The sequence below is a fragment of the Anguilla anguilla genome, chromosome 4, assembly GCF_013347855.1.
Source record: "Anguilla anguilla isolate fAngAng1 chromosome 4, fAngAng1.pri, whole genome shotgun sequence".
NCBI lineage: Eukaryota > Metazoa > Chordata > Actinopteri > Anguilliformes > Anguillidae > Anguilla > Anguilla anguilla.
The window spans coordinates 5,800,011-5,817,737 of NC_049204.1; the positions used below are offsets into that span (position 1 = coordinate 5,800,011).

At 43.0% G+C, this 17,727-nt stretch overlaps 1 protein-coding gene across 1 annotated transcript; it reads left to right on the forward strand.

Moving 5' to 3' along the window:
• Positions 1-937: 937 nt before the first annotated feature.
• On the forward strand, positions 938-15,910 carry LOC118225193 (transmembrane protease serine 9-like). The gene is made up of 12 exons (XM_035413282.1): positions 938-1,201; positions 5,671-5,821; positions 7,259-7,394; positions 7,770-8,030; positions 8,512-8,683; positions 9,966-10,006; positions 11,370-11,621; positions 13,387-13,522; positions 13,963-14,113; positions 14,656-14,794; positions 15,230-15,493; positions 15,752-15,910. The coding sequence occupies exons 1-12, from the start codon at positions 1,141-1,143 to the stop codon at positions 15,908-15,910; spliced, it is 1,923 nt and encodes a 640-aa protein (XP_035269173.1). The 5' UTR covers positions 938-1,140.
• The last annotated feature ends 1,817 nt before the right edge of the window (positions 15,911-17,727 follow it).

Consider the following 17,727-nt stretch of genomic DNA (forward strand, 5'->3'; position numbering starts at 1 on the left):
ATTGAACACACGGCTCTTGATGTGGTGAGGGTTTTGATGCGAAGAAAAGTCGTCAAAGCGAACAGCTCTGCATTGTGGTCCACTGCACGAAATCATGTGATCAAAGTGTTACGTATTATGGACTAGCTTGGAATGGGAAGATTTCAGTGTGAATTTCAGCAATCTTCATTTTGGGCATTCTATTCTATCACAGAACCACCACCACCCCCCTTCTATTTTGTGTAAGTGCCATTGACAGTACATAGTACTACAATAGGGTCAATTATTCATTCTGTAACATTCTCATATTTAGTCATCACAGTTCCGACATCACAGTCATTTCGTCCTGGTGTGTGTCTGGCAGGGAAGACGTAGGCCACTCCTACCACAGGCTAACGGTATAACCCAGCTGATTATAACCAGTTATTTGACACATGTGACAAGGTCAGGCACACCTAGTTGAGTCAGTCCCTGGGTACTACCAGGGGGGAACAATCTCTCCCCAGAAACTGAGGCGAACGACTTTTTGGCCATAAATCGTACTGCACCCTTGTTTTCCCACCGGTCCCAGAAGACACTTCCCACCCCACTGAGAGTCGACGGGCTCGTTCCAGTTCACTCCTTCCGTCTCTTCCTCATCTTCCAGTCCTCTTGCACACAATACAGGCTGCTTTGCGTTTAATGACGGCTCGGAAAGAAGCATACGTGCATTCTGCCACCTACTGGGCGGCTGTGTGCTAGCCACACACGCGTGTTTCAACAGCAGGTAGTAAGTCAGCCGTTCACTCACTCAGTTACGGACAATGACTGTTCTTGGTCAGCCCCCAGGATTCGCCAGAAATAATTTTTTTCTTTTAAATCTTCAAAAATAACCCCAGTGTGAAATTAAAAATGGGGGGCTTGTGGTCTCAACTGCCGGGAAATCTGACCACAGTCTGCGACCACTCAACAACTTTGAAACCACTTACCCACACTGGGGACTCTGCAATATGACAAAGGATTTGTTTCGTTTTTAAAAAATGTCAGCGGCTGTACTGATGAAAACCTCACAGCTGTCCACAGTTTCCTGACCAGCCTCAATAAAAACACAGCGGCGAAGGGCTGATCATTGTGCACAGCAGCGATCTTCAGTCCAAAACGTTTGAGATCCTCCCTGACGCCATGTCTGCACCTCTCCTGACTCCCCTGGTAGTGGGTCTCCTGATTGCCTTGGCCCGAGCAGGTAAGTGTCAGCACTACAGAATGTGTATCTGTCTGCCACTAAATCATAGAGATGGCCTCTCTCTCTCTCTCTCTCTCTCTTCTGCCCCAGGTGATGACTTGATTGAGTTCAATATCACGATGCATGCTTATGTATAAAATATGTATATGCACCTAATTTACATTTCTTATTTTCACTTGATGCTTTGTGGTCCCTAAAGTGTTTTATTTGCAGTGTTCATACCTCGTCATTTTGAAAGTCTTAAATTTTTGTCCTTTGTGTAACTTTTAAATGTATTGACGAGGGGTGATAGAGAATGTACGTGAATGTAAATGTAATGAATGTGGGGAAGTATAAAAATGCTCATTGGTTAAAATCTCTTCCTGTCCTAGCCCACCAGGACTCAGGCATTGTGAATGGCAGGGAGGCTCAGCCACACTCCAGACCTTACATGGTCTTTGTGCAAGGGAACAAGCACGCTTGTGGAGGTTTCCTGGTGTCCAACTCCTTCGTAATGACGGCAGCACATTGCCTGAAGTGGTAAGATCTCCTGTTGAACTAGTATTATTAGTATTTACAAAAATGTGAACAAGTCTCAAAAAATAAAAATAAAATTATGCTCATCCTATTGAGCTCTGAAAGGTAGAGTCTGGCACCGACTCAGGTATGTTTTTGTGTGGCATTGAAACATTTCAATACACAAATAAAGTATACATGTGTGATATGAGGAAGTTAACACACCGCTGATTCTTTTACAAAGGGGAGAGAACCTGACAGTTCTGCTTGGGGCCCATGACATTTCTAAGAAACGAAAGTCAATCTGGGCTGAAGTAAAATTCTACCACATCCACCCTGGGTACGATGCTGCAACACTGGAGAATGACATCATGCTGTTGCAGGTATGGAGAACATGAGCGACTGAGTCAGCAAAAAAGCCCACCATGAGTGCAGACTGAGTCATATGGCCATTTATGACACACTGACAGACAGAACAGGCCTCATCTCGAGAGTTACTGCGGGTTTATGTTAGCCCCTATCCCTCAGTTACTGCTGAATCACTTCCTCCCAACTAGTCCTAGTTGTCACTGAGAGGTCTGCACGTCACAGGTAACATCACAGTGAACTATAGAGAAAAAATTGTCTATGGCTGGGGAGCAAGTAAATTGGATGAGTGTGCATGCTTCAGATTGCACAGTGCACTGGTGCAGGAGGTGGCTTCCATCTTATATTTTTTAGTCACCTCATTATGAGTCATTATAAATAAATTCTAACGTTCATTTTGTGCTGTGATAATCGGTACTGTCAGTAAGTGCGCAGTGAACCCCAGAGAAAAAATTTAGCTGGGGTATACCAAGCTGAAACCAGTACAAGATCTGTGACCCTCAAAGTATAGGTTAGGTCAGAGTAATGTTTACTGTGTGAACTAGACTTAATGCGTTCATGGCTATGAATAACTGTTACATAATGAGTATTGTACTTTATCGGACCTGGGTTTTGTAGTTATTCCAATGACCTTCGATATGCACTTATTGTACGTCGCTTTGGATACAAGCGTCTGCCAAATAAATGTCATGTAAAATAGATCTCATTAAAGAAGTCATGAGCTTTTGGCTTGATCTGGCTTTAATGCGTGTGGCTCCATTTGATGTAGATCTCGGACTCGTGTGCCGGGCGAGGACTCTGATTGGCTCTGTAACTGACTCGTGTGCCGGGCGAGGACTCTGATTGGCTCTGTTTCTGACTCATGTGCCGGGCGAGGACTCTGATTGGCTCTGCTTCTGACTCGTGTGCCGGGCGAGGACTATGATTGGCTCTGTTTCTGACTCGCGTGCCGGGCGAGGACTCTGATTGGCTCTGTTTCTGGATCAGCTCAAGACTGCAGTTCAGAAGAGCAAAGAAGTGCAGTGGATCCCCCTGCCAAAGAGAGATAAAGACATCAAGCCCAAAACGCTCTGCAGTGTGGCAGGATGGGGGGCCATCAAATCGAACGGGGCCATAAGCCCACGCCTTCAGGAAGTCAATGTGAGTGTCGTGGACCGAGCAGAGTGCCAAAAAATATGGAAAAGTCCAATCACAAACAGGATGGTGTGTGCTGGGGGAAGTGCTGGCAACAGAGGCTTCTGTCAGGTCTGTGAAATTTTTTTTCATTGAATACAAAAATCAATTAAATGATAATTTGATATTTGCTTCAGCAATACTTTATTTTTTCTAATGACAGGGGGATTCAGGAGGTCCTCTGGTGTGTAAGGACACAGCGGTGGGCATCGTGTCCTTCAATGAAGCTGGAAACTGCAACACACCTAAAACACCGAATGTTTACACTCAAATATCCAAGTACCTGCCCTGGGTCAAGTGTATCATAAGCAGCATAAAGTGAACAGCTGACAAAATGCTAACCCGTTGTTGAAATCATGCAAATTATGCACATAGTGATGAATAAATTATACATGATACTGCATTTGATTTGGTTGTGTATGTTTGTTTGGGGGAGATGGGGAGGGGGCAATGATATCTATATATTATTTTTCATGGTTCAAAGAGCAGAAACTAATCATGTAAAGCAGTTGTTTCATTTCGAACAAAACCCCCCCTCCAGCCCCCCTCCCTCCCCCACCCCGCCTTTTGCATCTGACCACATCATTACTAATCGGCCTTTGCTGGAAAACATGCAGCAAGCTGCTGGTTTTGTGTAAAGTGCACGATGCACTAAAGTCACGACCACAACTGATGAAAGACAAGGGTCTTCAGACGGAAAGAGCGATTAGCACTCATTGCTGCAGGGGTGAGAGGGGGCAGGTTCTGCTGCGGATGAGACAGCTAAACAAAGAGAGTCTGCAAAGACCACCAGGCATTGCTAAGCACATGCAACAGGCTGTAGCAGAGGCCACCATCTCCATCCGTGCAGCTGAAACAGACAAAACCAGAAAACACAGAACACCAGGTTCACACCAAGAGAAATACAGCGATTAGCTTGCCCTGTTCCCTTGCACTGACACCTTATCAAGCTCTTTGCTTGTTTTATTTTAATTAATTCACACAGAATAAACAGCTAAAACAAGCAGTGAATGTAAATAATAAAGCAAGATTATAAAATTGAATGTGTGGGTGAGACAAGGAGCTCATAATAACCCACACCATAAATACATTTCAGGCAGAACATCTCACACATTTAGATTGAACATTTCAATGAATATGTAAGTGCATTTTTTTGGTTTTGCACTGAATGGATCTGCTTCAGGTACTACACTGCACGCACCCGCGTCCACTAGCCTATCGAACCCTACTAAACAGGAGGAATACCATCCATCCATCCATTATCGATACCCGCTAAGCATCCTGGGCAGGGTCGTGGGGGTTGGTTTTTGGAGACTGTATTTTGTGAGAATCCCAGGGTGGCAACTGTTTCTTCAGATGCTGGAACCACCACGTCTGGCACCAGCAATCACACCACGTTCAAAGTTACACAGATCATGCAACAATCAGCCCAAGCTTAATGTTTGGCCAAACAAAAACTACACCTCTTCACCATGTCCGCATGCTTTACACATTGTGTTGCAGCCAAATGATTTGTTTGGAGGAGCAGGTTATTTGTGTTAATGAACAGGTACTGAACACTTAATAAAGGTGCCACTGAGTATAAATAAAGTAAGCTGGTTTATGAAATTAAAATGGGTGTCTCATGTGTCTCTGAATTCATAGAAAAGCTGATGGACTGCTTAACCACTCTGAAATCACTTTCCCATGCTGGAGATTCAGCAATATGATAAAGGAGTGGTTTGTCATACTGATAAAAACCGTCACATGCTGTCGACAGCTTCCTGTCTATTCAATAAAAGCACAGCAGTGAACGGCTGATAATTGCGCGCAGCAGCGATCTTCAGTCCAAAACGTTTGAGATCCTCCCTGACGCCATGTCTGCACCTCTCCTGACTCCCCTAGTAGTGGGTCTCCTGATTGCCTTGGGCCAAGCAGGTAAGTCCCAGCACTACAGAATGTGTATCCGTATGCCACTAGATCATACAGATGCCCCCTCTCTCTCTGTCTCTCTCTCTTTCTCTCCCTCTCTCTCTCTCACTCTCTCTCTCTCTCCCTCCCTCCCTCCCTGCTTGGGCCTGCTCACCCAGCAGGTCCCAACCTGTGTTCTGGGATGTGAAGGAGCTCCAGCAGATCCCCCCGACTCACTTGTTCAGTATCTTTTAGACAGTGATGACTCTTTTGTGTTCGATATCACAATGCCTGCTTATGCGCAAAATATGTATGTGTACCTAATTCACATTTCTTTGTTTCACTTGAGAACTTGTGGTCCTAATATCCAGACCATGTGTGTGTGTGTGAGTTTTATTTTTCAGGATTATACCTTGTCATACCAAGTTGTTCTTCTTTCATTTTCTTCCTTTGTGTAACTTTTAAATGTATATCGACGAGCGGCAATAGCAAGTGTGGGGAAGTGTAAACACACTTTCTCTGGCTAAAATCTCCTTGTGTCCCAGCCCAACAGGACTCAGGCATTGTGAATGGCAGGGAGGCTCAGCCACACTCCAGACCTTACATGGTCTCTGTGCAGCAAGGGAACAAGCACATCTGTGGAGGTTTCCTGGTGTCCAGGTCCTTTGTAATGACGGCAGGGCATTGCTGGACAAAGTAAGATCTCCCAACTGAGCTGGATTGATATGGCAGGTATGCCGTCCCGCCAAGTTATGCCTTGGCAGGGCTGCATGCCCTATACCTGTACAGCACCGAGAGTTTGGCACTTTTCAGGGCTCCCAACAGAAATAACCACAATGACCACAATGACACTGCGCCCTTGAAAACATTAATTTCTGTGCCTTCTGACCTCATGTCAACAGACAGGATTCACAAACAACTTCCCATGACCACACAACAAAGCCTAGAAAGAATACGTCTCCCCATTGGACGTTTAGGTACATCAGCCAATAAAAACGTCAGATAAATGTGCAAACCTTTTTTAAAAAGCTTTGCAGCCTTGGTGTTTTCTTCACTAGTAGCTCACTGCGTAGCGTGTTTGCCTGTGGGACCTTTAGACGAGTAACAGGCTCGGGTTAAAATCCCTCCCTTGGACTCAGGCAAATCACAAACTCATTACAGTGGCTTGGTTACTAACTAAAAATTGCATTAAAAACTTTAACTAATTTCTGAAATCCAAATAATATACACCCACGCTTTAGACAGGTCTGCCTTTTGCATTTTGACTAAGTTTAATATTAGCTGCCTTGCTACCGAGATGACAGACCAAGTGTATAACATTACTATGGACGGTTTCGAACTTACTGTAAGCACTGAAATTTGTGTTGCGATTTGGTCCGGTAAGTTATGGTACCGCTCGTATAGACACTTCTGCGAGATAATGACTTGGCTACTCTAGCTACCCTGCAACATATAAAAATTAGGCCAAGTTACAAAAAACAATATCGGCTTAGCTCAGATGAATTAAACAAGTTGTATTCCAAAGAAATGCCACCCGATGTTTCCTAAATTATTTCAAATAACTTGGCCATATTTTGATATGAATACTTTGAATGGCAGGCCTAGATTTAGCAAGTTTTAAATAATGACATATAGACAGTGCTTTGTATGTGTGCCTAACTTGGAATTTTTGTATGCTGTATGTTGAAAATATGTTTATCTTATTTAAATTATTATTGTATTATTGTTATACAACCTTTTATACAACCACAAAATTGTACAAATTTAAATATGTGAAAAAAAGACTTCACACAATAAAAAGCTGTGAAAAGACTTTTGCAGCACAGATACAGGTATTGGTCTGTGTACAGATTTGCAGAACAAATTAGTGTGGTACTGAAACATTTTGATGCATTTGATAAAGGATACATGTGTGATAATTTTTTATTTTTTTATTTAACCTTCATTTACCCATGGGAGGTTCACTGAGCACGGATGCTCTTTTGCAGGAACGCCCTGCTTCACACTCATACACTTTCACACCTGGGAGCTGCCCAGTACAACCACAATCCTCTATTGTTGGCCACTGAGCAGCTCCACTGGAGGGAGAGAACAAGGTTAAGTTAACACCATGCTGCTTCTTTGACAAAACAGAGACGGAATGACAGTTCTGCTTGGGGCCCATGACATTTCTGAGAAACGAAAGTCAATCAGGGCTGAAGTAGCAGGGTACCGCATCTACCCTGGGTACAATGCTTACACACTGGAGAACGACATCATGCTGCTGAAGGTATGGAAAATACGAGTGACTCAAACTGCAAATACGCCCACCATGATTGCAGACTGGGCCATACGGCCAATTATGACACGCTGACTCCACTGGAGTAGGCAGAACAGGCCTGTTCTTGAGAGTTATGATGTTGGCCCGGGTTCATTAAGTTACTTATGAATCCCTTCCCCCAGGTACACTCACACATAGTTGCCACACCAATTTGTCAATGGCTGCTTATATCAGCTAAAAAAAGTGGGCCAACAATCCGAGTCTTTAGACGCAAACTCGTGAGCTTTTGGCTTGATCTGGCTTTAATGCGTGTGGCTCCATTTGATGTAGAGCTCTGACTTGTGTGCCGGGCAAGGACTCTGATTGGCTCTGTTCCTGGAGCAGCTCAAGACTGTAGTTCAGAAGACAAAAGAAGTGAAGTGGATCTCCCTGCCTGAGAAAGACGAAGACATACAGCCCAATAAGCTCTGCAGTGTGGCAGGATGGGGGGCCATCAAATCGAATGGGGCCACAAGCCCACGCCTTCAGGAAGTCAATGTGAGCGTCGTGGACCGAGCAGAGTGCCAAGAAAGGTGGGGGAATAAACCGATCACACCCAGGATGATGTGTGCAGGGGGAAGTGCCGACAAAAGAGGATTCTGCCAGGTATGTTTTGTCATTTTTCAATTTTTCATCAAATAAATATTCATGCATTAGATTTACCCTCTTTATCTGTATTGTTAGAAATACCTATGCGTGCCTTAAAGAATAAAAATACCATGTTTGTACTGCCCTTGGGGTGAATCAATAGGCTCCTAATTAGATTGTTGTGTTTAAGGTATTTCATCAATTGTTTCCTTTAAATTTATTAAAACAGTGCAGGTTTGGCTTCTGATTATTGATGCATGAATTCTACAATATGGCTAATTTTTGTGCCCATATGCAACACTTTCTCCAATTAAGAGCATATTGATCCACCTCAGCCTTAAGAAGTAATCTGCTTACTCAGTCTACTTTACGGAGTAATCTGCTACCATTGTTTGCAAATATAAAGAACAGACATGAAGTGAGGTTTGCTGGAATAATGAGTCGTAATCTTGAAGTGTTTTCCCACAATTCCTTAAATCCTGAAATCTGTTTCTTGCAGGGAGACTCAGGGGGTCCACTGGTGTGCAGTGGACTAGCAGTGGGAATCGTTTCCTTCAACTATAATAAAAATTGCACCTACCCAAATCGGCCCAACGTTTATACTCAGATCTCAAAGTTCGTGCCCTGGGTTAAGAAGTACATCAACAACACTTCTTTGTCTTTCTTGAAACGTTAATGGCCTCACTCTTGTGTGGACAATTACCTCCCTGGTAGCTGGATGGTGAAAATGCTCAGGGACACAGGCAGATGGAATCCCAGGTATCTTATAATATGATTCAGCACGCGCTTATCTTTACAGCTAAAATTAAGCTAATTCCATTTCAAATATCGATACTGCATGTTTAGATGTGATCCACTGAGTTTTGTTTATTAGTCAATTCTGCATTTCCCCCATGCAAATGCTGTGGTTCTGGCATTACATTAGCTTCATTAAAATGCATGCAAATATGATTTACTGTGTTGTTGTGTATGTTCTGTTCTCTTTTAATCCGTACTTACATGTCACTTATTTATGCAAACGTTCAGAGAATTCACAGCATTAAAGAATATCATACATGAGGTGAGAAAATTGAACACACCGCTCTTGATGTGGTGAGGGTTTTGATGCGAAGAAAAGTCGTCAAAGCAAACAGCTCTGCATTGTGGTCCACTGCACGAAATCATGTGATCAAAGTGTTACGTATTATGGACTAGCTTGGAATGGGAAGATTTCAGTGTGAATTTCAGCAATCTTCATTTTGGGCATTCTATTCTATCATAGAACCACCACCACCCCCCTTCTATTTTGTGTAAGTGCCATTGACAGTACATAGTACTACAATAGGGTCAATTACTCATTCTGTAACATATTTAGCCATCACAGTTCCGACATCACAGTCATTTCGTCCTGGTGTGTGTCTTGCAGGGAAGACGTAGCCCACTCCTACCACAGGCTAACGGTATAACCTAGCTGATTATAACCAGTTATTCGACACATGTGACAAGGTCAGGCACACCTAGTTGAGTCAGTCCCTGGGTACTACCAGGGGGGAACAATCTCTCCCCAGAAACTGAAGCGAACGACTTTTTGGCCATAAATCGTACTGCACCCTTGTTTTCCCACCGGTCCCAGAAGACACTTCCCACCCCACTGACAGTCGACTAAGCTATGAAAACCTCCTCTCTCACCCTCTTCCAGTTACCAAGGGTGTCCCCCAATGCTCCATACTTGCTCCCACACTGTTCTCCATATACATCAATAACATCCCTCAAGCTGCTGGTAACTCACTCATTCACCTATACGCTGATGACATAATTCTTATGCTACTGGTCCTTCCCCCAACACTGTACTAAACACACTCCAGGATAGCTTCCTCCAAGTCCAACAGGCTTTTACCCACCTTAAACTGTCTCTTAACACCTCCAAGACTAAGGTTATGTGGTTCTACCGGAAGGGTGCCACACCCCCTCCAGCCCTCAACATCACCACCAGTGAGGGAGCTACCCTGGATCAGGTCACAGTCTATAAGTACTTGGGCATCTGGCTAGACAGCACGCTATCCTTCTCCCACCACATCTCTAAGCTCAAGGCTACACTTGGGTTCCTTTATAGAAATCGATTCACTTTTACCTCTTCTGCCAAACTCACCCTCATACAAATGACTATTCTTCCCATGTTCGATTACGGTGACATAATATACAGGTCTGCATGCAAAGGTACACTTTGCAAGCTTGATACTCTTTACCATTCTGCTGTCTGTTTTGCCACAAACGCCCCCTTCCAAACACACCACTGCACTCTTTACTCTCTGGTCAACTGGCCATCCCTTCACACCCGTCGTACCATTCACTGGCTTACTCTCATTTACAAGACCCTTCTCTGTCTATCACCTTCCTACCTGTGTCATCTGCTGCACCCAATGTTTGTCACACACAACACCCGGTCCTCACTCCATATCCAATTAAAAATTCCAAAAGCCCAACACCTCCCTCGGTCTTGCATCATTTCAATCCGCTGCTGCCTGCGACTGGAACACTCTGCAAAAAAAAAACCTAAAACTGGATAAATTTATTACCATTTCTGCCTTCAAATATTCCATCTCGGACATTTTCACTGATTCCTGCAACTGTTTTTCTGCCGTGTAATATCCCCATAACCCTCTTATGGTTTTTTTTTTTCTTCATCCCCCCCATATCTCGTTTGTTGACCGTTGTTTGCTTGCCTGTGCTTTCATGTGCCTATGTTTAGCTTGTTATTATTGATGTATTTTGTGCTTTAAACATGCTTTTATCTTCTAGCCCACCTCCCCTTCCCTTAAGTGGCTTTTGTCGCTTGCCAGGCCACCATTGTAAATAAGAATTTGTTCTTAATGACTTGCCCGGTGAAATAAAATAAATAAATAAATTTAAGGGAACAAATGATGAAATACCTTAAACATAACAACCTAATTAAGAGCCTATTGATTCACCCCAGTCTTAACTTTCATCAGTTAAAACATTTTTGCTACCTTTATTCAGTATAGCACAATAATGACAGTACAAACATGGAATTTTTATTCTTTAAGGCACGTATATGTACTATTTCTAACAATACAGATAAAGAGGGTAAATCTAATGCATGAATATTTATTTGATGAAAAATTGAAAAATGACAAAACATACCTGGCAGAATCCTCTTTTGTCAGCACTTCCCCCTGCACACATCATCCTGGGTGTGATCGGTTTATTCCCCCACCTTTCTTGGCACTCTGCTCGGTCCACGACGCTCACATTGACTTCCTGAAGGCGTGGGCTTGTGGCCCCATTCGATTTGATGGCCCCCCATCCTGCCACACTGCAGAGCGTTTTGGGTTTGATGTCATTGTCTCTTTTTGGCAGGGGGATCCACTGCACTTCTTTGCTCTTCTGAACTGCAGTCTTGAGCTGATCCAGAAACAGAGCCAATCAGAGTCCTTGCCCGGCACACAAGTCAGGAACAGAGCCAATCAGAGTCCTCGCCCGGCATACGAGTCAGAAGCAGAGCCAATCAGAGTCCTCGCCCGGCACGAGTCAGAAACAGAGCCAATCAGAGTCCTCGCCCAGCACATGAGTCAGAAACAGAGCCAATCAGAGTCCTCGCCCGGCACACGAGTCCGAGATCTACATCAAATGGAGCCACACGCATTAAAGCCAGATCAAGCCAAAAGCTCATGAGTTCTTTAATGAGATCTACTGTACATGACATTTATTTGGCAGACCCTTGTATCCAAAGCGACGTACAATAAGTGTATATCGAAGGTCATTGGAATAACTACAAAACCCAGGTCCGATAAGGTACAATACTCATTATGTAACAGTTATTCATAGCCATGAACGCATTAAGTCTAGTTCACACAGTAAACTTTACTCTGACCTAACCTATACTTTGAGGGTCACAGATCTTGTACTGGTTTCAGCTTGGTATACCCCAGCTAAATTTTTTCTCTGGGGTTCACTGAGCACTTACTGACAGTACCGATTATCACTAAAACAGTGTAATAGTTTAGCCCTGGTATTGTAAGTGGCCAGCAAGCATACAGCACAAAATGAATGTTAGAATTTATTTATAATGACTCATAATGAGGTGGCTAAAATATATAAAATATAAGATGGAAGCCACCTCCTGCACCAGTGCACTGTGCAATCTGAAGCATACACACTCATCCAATTTACTTGCTCCCCAGCCATAGACAATTTGTTCTCTATAGCTCACTGTGATGTTACCTGTGACGTGCAGACCTCTCAGTGACAACTAGGACTAGTTGGGAGGAAGTGATTCAGCGGTAACTAAGGGATAGGGGCTAGCATAAACCCGCAGTAACTCTCGAGATGAGGCCTGTTCTGTCTGTCAGCGTGTCATAAATGGCCGTATGACTCAGTCTGCGCTCATCGTACCCAGGGTGGATGTGGTAGAATTTTACTTCAGCCCTGATTGACTTTCATTTCTCATTAATGTCATGGGCCCCAAGCAGAACTGTCAGGTTCTCTCCCCTTTGTAAAAGAATCAGCGGTGTGTTAACTTCCTCATATCACACATGTATACTTTATTTGTGTATCGAAATGTTAGCTTAGCTTAGCTCCACCCAAACGTAGGATGAGAGAAAGAGATGCAAGGGTGAGATACTTGGACGGAGGAATTAAGGCAACACGTATATGGCTAATGGAACGTCCTTGCTCAGTGAAGCATCAGTTTGAAGCAACAGTTGAAGCACTTTTGCCGCTTGTTGAGGAGGTTTGACGAACATTTTTAGTGCGGCTGACCATAATAAAACTTGACTCTGGAATGTCTGATAAAACAAATAGCATTAAGAATAGATTTTATGAGTTAATAGCCTACTATTGCCTTGTGTAACTACATCTTATGGCCTCATAGAATTGTGATCAATAAAGGCTAACAACACACTAGTGCTTACTTCCCGTAGGCGTTGTCACAACAGCAGTGAAGTAAAAACAGTCATGAAACTGGTTTCTGTGAAAAATGTCTTGTCGAGCTCACGGACTCACACTGGTTTCTGCGTTCGAAAGCTCCATTTTGCCCTCCGTGTTCTTAGCCTGATACCACTGATGTATATATATATATATAAGTTTCCTACAGAATTATCTGAGATGTTAGGCGTTTCGTCTAAATTTTCCCCTTTGATTTCCAGTCCTTTTAGCACACTGAAACATTAAAAAATAGCCCCAGTGTGAAATTAAAAATGGGGGGGCTCGTGTACGTCTCAACTGCCAGAAAATCTGACCACAGTCTGCAACCGCTCAACAACTTTGAAACCACTTTCCCACACTGGGGACTGGTTTAGTTTTTTAAAAATGTCAGCGGCTGTACTGATGAAAACCTCACAGCTGCCCACAGTTTCCTGACCAGCCTCAATAAAAGCACAGCGGCGAAGGGCTGCTGATCGTGCACAGCAGCGATCTTCAGTCCAAAACGTTTGAGATCCTCCCTGACGCCATGTCTGCACCTCTCCTGACTCCCCTGGTAGTGGGTCTCCTGATTGCCTTGGCACAAGCAGGTACGTCTCAGCACTACAGAATGTGTATCTGTCTGCAGTGAGATCATAGAGGTGGTGTCTTCCATATAGGGAACCAGCTATATCCTCCCAAGACCTGCCAGAAACCTACACTACAAGGGACATTCAATAAAAATACAAAGAATAATATTTTTGAAAATATTTTCACTGTAACAAGTTTTTTTTAATACCCAGGACACTTGTATTATGAGGAACAAATGAAAAAAAAACTTTTTTATCTGCCAGAATAAAACCAAAAGAATACAACTACATTCATATACACCAGACTTTTACTTCTCAGAAGATTTGTATGAAATCTGCACTTCATCACAGACACACACATTTTAAAAAAAATGTCTTGTTACAGGCTGCTTGTGGCCCCATAACTCTTGTGTGGGAGAAACACCAGCAGCCGAGCATCTGTGTTTCCTCTGATCGTTTAGCTTCCTTTGGTGTGGAGATTATCAATGGGCATATCGCAAAGAAGGGCTCCATGCAGTACATGGCGTCTGTGCAGAAAGATGGGAAGCATAGATGCGGAGGATTCCTGATATCTCCCGAGTTTGTGCTCACAGCAGCACACTGTGACCATGGGTAAAATGTGTTTCTTTCTTCACGATGCACAACATTTCATTCTGCCGTCTTGAGCCTTTGCATAGGGCCTTTGCTTTTGTACTTGGTTGTCTGTGCTGCCGTCAGAAGGGCAAAGTGCTTGATACCCCAAAAATAACATAACAAAATGTCTTTTTCATGTACATTATGCTTACTGAATGCCTGTGATAGACCGGTATCCCGGCAACGGGAGTACATAGAGTACATGTAGCCTACATCTGCTACAGAAATGAGTTGTGACCCCATGCAAACTAGGTCTCAATGCGAACACATTTTACAGGCATCTTCCGATGTGCGTTTTACAGTTTAGTCAAAGCAGAAGCTTTCAGCATAACTGACTTGCAAAAGTGCATTTAAAATTGCAAGCAACCACCGCTAGAGATGAGAACAGTAGACAAAAACGTGACTCAGTAGATTTTCCAGAGTCGGATGGTATTATTAAAAAAAAAAAAAAAAAAAACTTACTAATCCAGTGCGTAAATGGTCTAATGCTAATGCTAGCGTACCTCTGTCATGTTTTACAGAGAAAACATGAGTGTGGTTCTCGGCACCCATAACATCACAGAGGGAAATAAGAATATTCAGAGATTCACTGTGAAGAGCAGAATAAAGCACCAAAAATACAAAGAAGTGATTTTGGGCAATGACATCATGCTGCTGAAGGTATAATCGTCTAGTTTTTTTTGTTTGTTTACAGTGTAGCATCTATTAGGCGCTATTAGCCAGGGCAACTGACACAGCGGGCGTCCTTTCACGTACAATCCATCCGCACAGCAGGTTATTTAATTTATGCAGGAAGGAAGTAAATCTGCAACTTTAGCGTTGCAAGCCCAGTTCCCCGTGCCTCACGCTATACTGCTACCAACCCAGTTCACTTGCCCCTGTACATCTTCATTCCAAAGTATCCTGTATTCAATAACTGCATATTTGCTTACATCCAGATCAAAAATGACAGACCTAGACAAAATTGTGAATACAGTGGATCCATTGATCCAGGCAAAAAAAAAAAACATTTATGCTTTGAGTCAACTGAAACAGCTGCAATTGTCTAACAACCTTTCTCTTTCTTTCTTTTTCTCTTTTTCTGTGTCTCTCAAGCTATCAAAAAAAGTTAAATCAGGCAAAAATGCAAAGGGTGTGAAAATTCCGACCAAGGATAAACCCATTGGTCCGAACACAAAGTGCATCGTGGCTGGCTGGGGCTCAACCGGGACTCAAGGCTCCGTCACCGACCTTCGCGTTGTTAGCGTGTCCACCATTGACCTTGGCATCTGCAGGGGACAGTGGAACATCGTCGAAGAAAAACTGCCAGCGAATATAATCTGCGCTGGAGGGTACAAGACTGAAAGTGGGGCGTGCCAGGTTTGTACATCATTCTACCAGTGATCCAGACTTGGAAGATTAGGGCATAGACACGCCTCTCGGCATACATTTGCGTAAATCACCCAACTTGCAACACACAGGAAAAATGCCAATCACTTAAAAGACTGCCAACTGTAGAATTATTCTATGGGCAGCTGCTGAGGAGTAATTTTGTTAATGTCACCATTGTTCGCAAATATAAAGAACAGAAATGTGTTTTCCCACAATTCCTTAAATCCTGAAATCTGTTTCTTGCAGGGAGACTCAGGGGGTCCACTGGTGTGCAGTGGACTAGCAGTGGGAATCGTTTCCTTCAACTATAAAAAAAATTGCGCCTACCCAAATCTGCCCAACGTTTATACTCAGATCTCAAAGTTCTTGCCCTGGATCAAGAAGTACATCAAAAACATTCCTTAGTCTTATTACACGTTCATGACCTCACTTATGTAGGCAGGGTAGTGGTGTAGTGGTAATTCCTATGTCTGCATCTCTATAGGAACTGATTAGTGAAATGCCAACAAACACAGGATGGTGAATGAATCAGTCTCTTTTCACAAGACCTATACCAAACAGACAGTCTTATTCTTTATATATCCAGACTTTTTTTCAGCTAGAAGTTCTGTTATTTTGGTCCAGAATTTCCCATTACTTCGATAAGTATATCAAATTTTAATTTTAAACATATTTAAGTCTTATCGGGCCTGGGTTATGTCCAGCCGTACACAATCATAAGTTGAGTTGTTGTGTATGTTTTGTAGGACGGAGTGTGGCACAGTGGGTAAGGAACTGCGCTTGTAACCGAAAGGTTGCAGGTTCGATTCCCGGGTAAGGACACTGCCGTTGTACCCTTGAGCAAGGTACTTAACCTGCATTGCTTCAGTATATATCCAGCTGTATAAATGGATACAATGTAAAATGCTATGTAAAAAAAAAAAAAAAAAAAAAAGTTGTGTAAGTCGCTCTGGATAAGAGCGTCTGCTAAATGCCTGTAATGTAATGTTCTATTCTCATTTAATGCATACTTTGTCATTTATTTATACAAAAAATTCAGAGACTTCACAGCATTAAAGAATATTATACATGAGGTGAGAAAATTGAACACACAGCTCTTGATGTGGTGAGGGTTTGACGTGAAGAGAAGTTTTCAAAGGAAACAGCTCAACGTTGTGGTCCACTGCTTGAAATCGTGTGATTAAAGTGTTAGGTATTATGGGCTATGTTCAAACAAGAGGATGTGCAAAATTTAAGCGCTCATCATCTTATTCTATGATGTACAGTGACCACTTATTGTCCCGAAATACAATTGTTTGGCAGATGTTTGAAATGTTTATTTTTCTGCACAAGACACATTAATACTCAGAAGGTGCACATACGGAACCCTCCTCCCAACCCGATCCAGAATTAATTCCAGGATACATCACTGCCTAATCTTACGATTTCACAAAAGATTTTTTTTTTAAATACCCAAGGAAGAAAATACATAGAAATCCATTGTAGTATGATCGTTTCAGAATGGCAAACAGACGCCAGCTTCTGGCTGTTCCAGTCTCAAACTAAAGGCCTTTTAGCTGAGTACAAGGCTCATGGATTGTGGTGGCCTTATTTCAGAATATCTCATGACGACATTAACTTCAACTGTTATTAACTGTCACTAATTTAGCAATCTTTCACCACTGTTTGTAAGTCGCCAACCAGATAATGAAACAACATCAATGCAAAGCTCTTGAATATCCAAACTGGCAAGCTCCACAACACAGCTAATCCATGCAATAAGAAGCAAATCATTACATTACATCCTATTCTATTATATTTATATACTGTTGTATGTTTACAGATAAATATAGTCTTTCTCATGATATGATTTTTTGGAGGTAATCCACATCATCACTACTCACTTACACAGCACTCCATTGCACACTCAAAATGGCTACATCTTTAAAACCTTTGAGTCTATTTGTGCAACTTCTCGCAGCCTTGCGTGCGTGTGTTCCACCGCCTGTGAGCCTGTGTCCGCACACAGCCGCGCGTATTCGGCGCGCATCACAGACCCTGCGACCTAAAAAATCTTTGGGTAACTGCTTCTTCGCCCGAAGCGGTTTGAAGTGCGAGCAATTTCCTGTGCCCGCGTGGTCTGTCGAGCTGCTTCCGAGAACCGAAAGGCAAAAAAATAAAAAATGGGTCAGCATGGGTCAATTTTCCATTCATACAGACAGGAAGAGATGCTAGTTCAACTC

Excerpts from the sequence above, each read along its gene's own strand:
- LOC118225193 (XM_035413282.1), top strand. The coding sequence starts at position 1,141 with ATGTCTGCACCTCTCCTGACTCCCCTGGTAGTGGGTCTCCTGATTGCC. Across the intron at positions 5,822-7,258 it reads GCAGGGCATTGCTGGACAAA|AGACGGAATGACAGTTCTGC; the intron begins GTAAGATCTCCC and ends TTGACAAAACAG. Across the intron at positions 11,622-13,386 it reads AGTCCTCGCCCGGCACACGA|CACAGCGGCGAAGGGCTGCT; the intron begins GTCCGAGATCTA and ends CCTCAATAAAAG.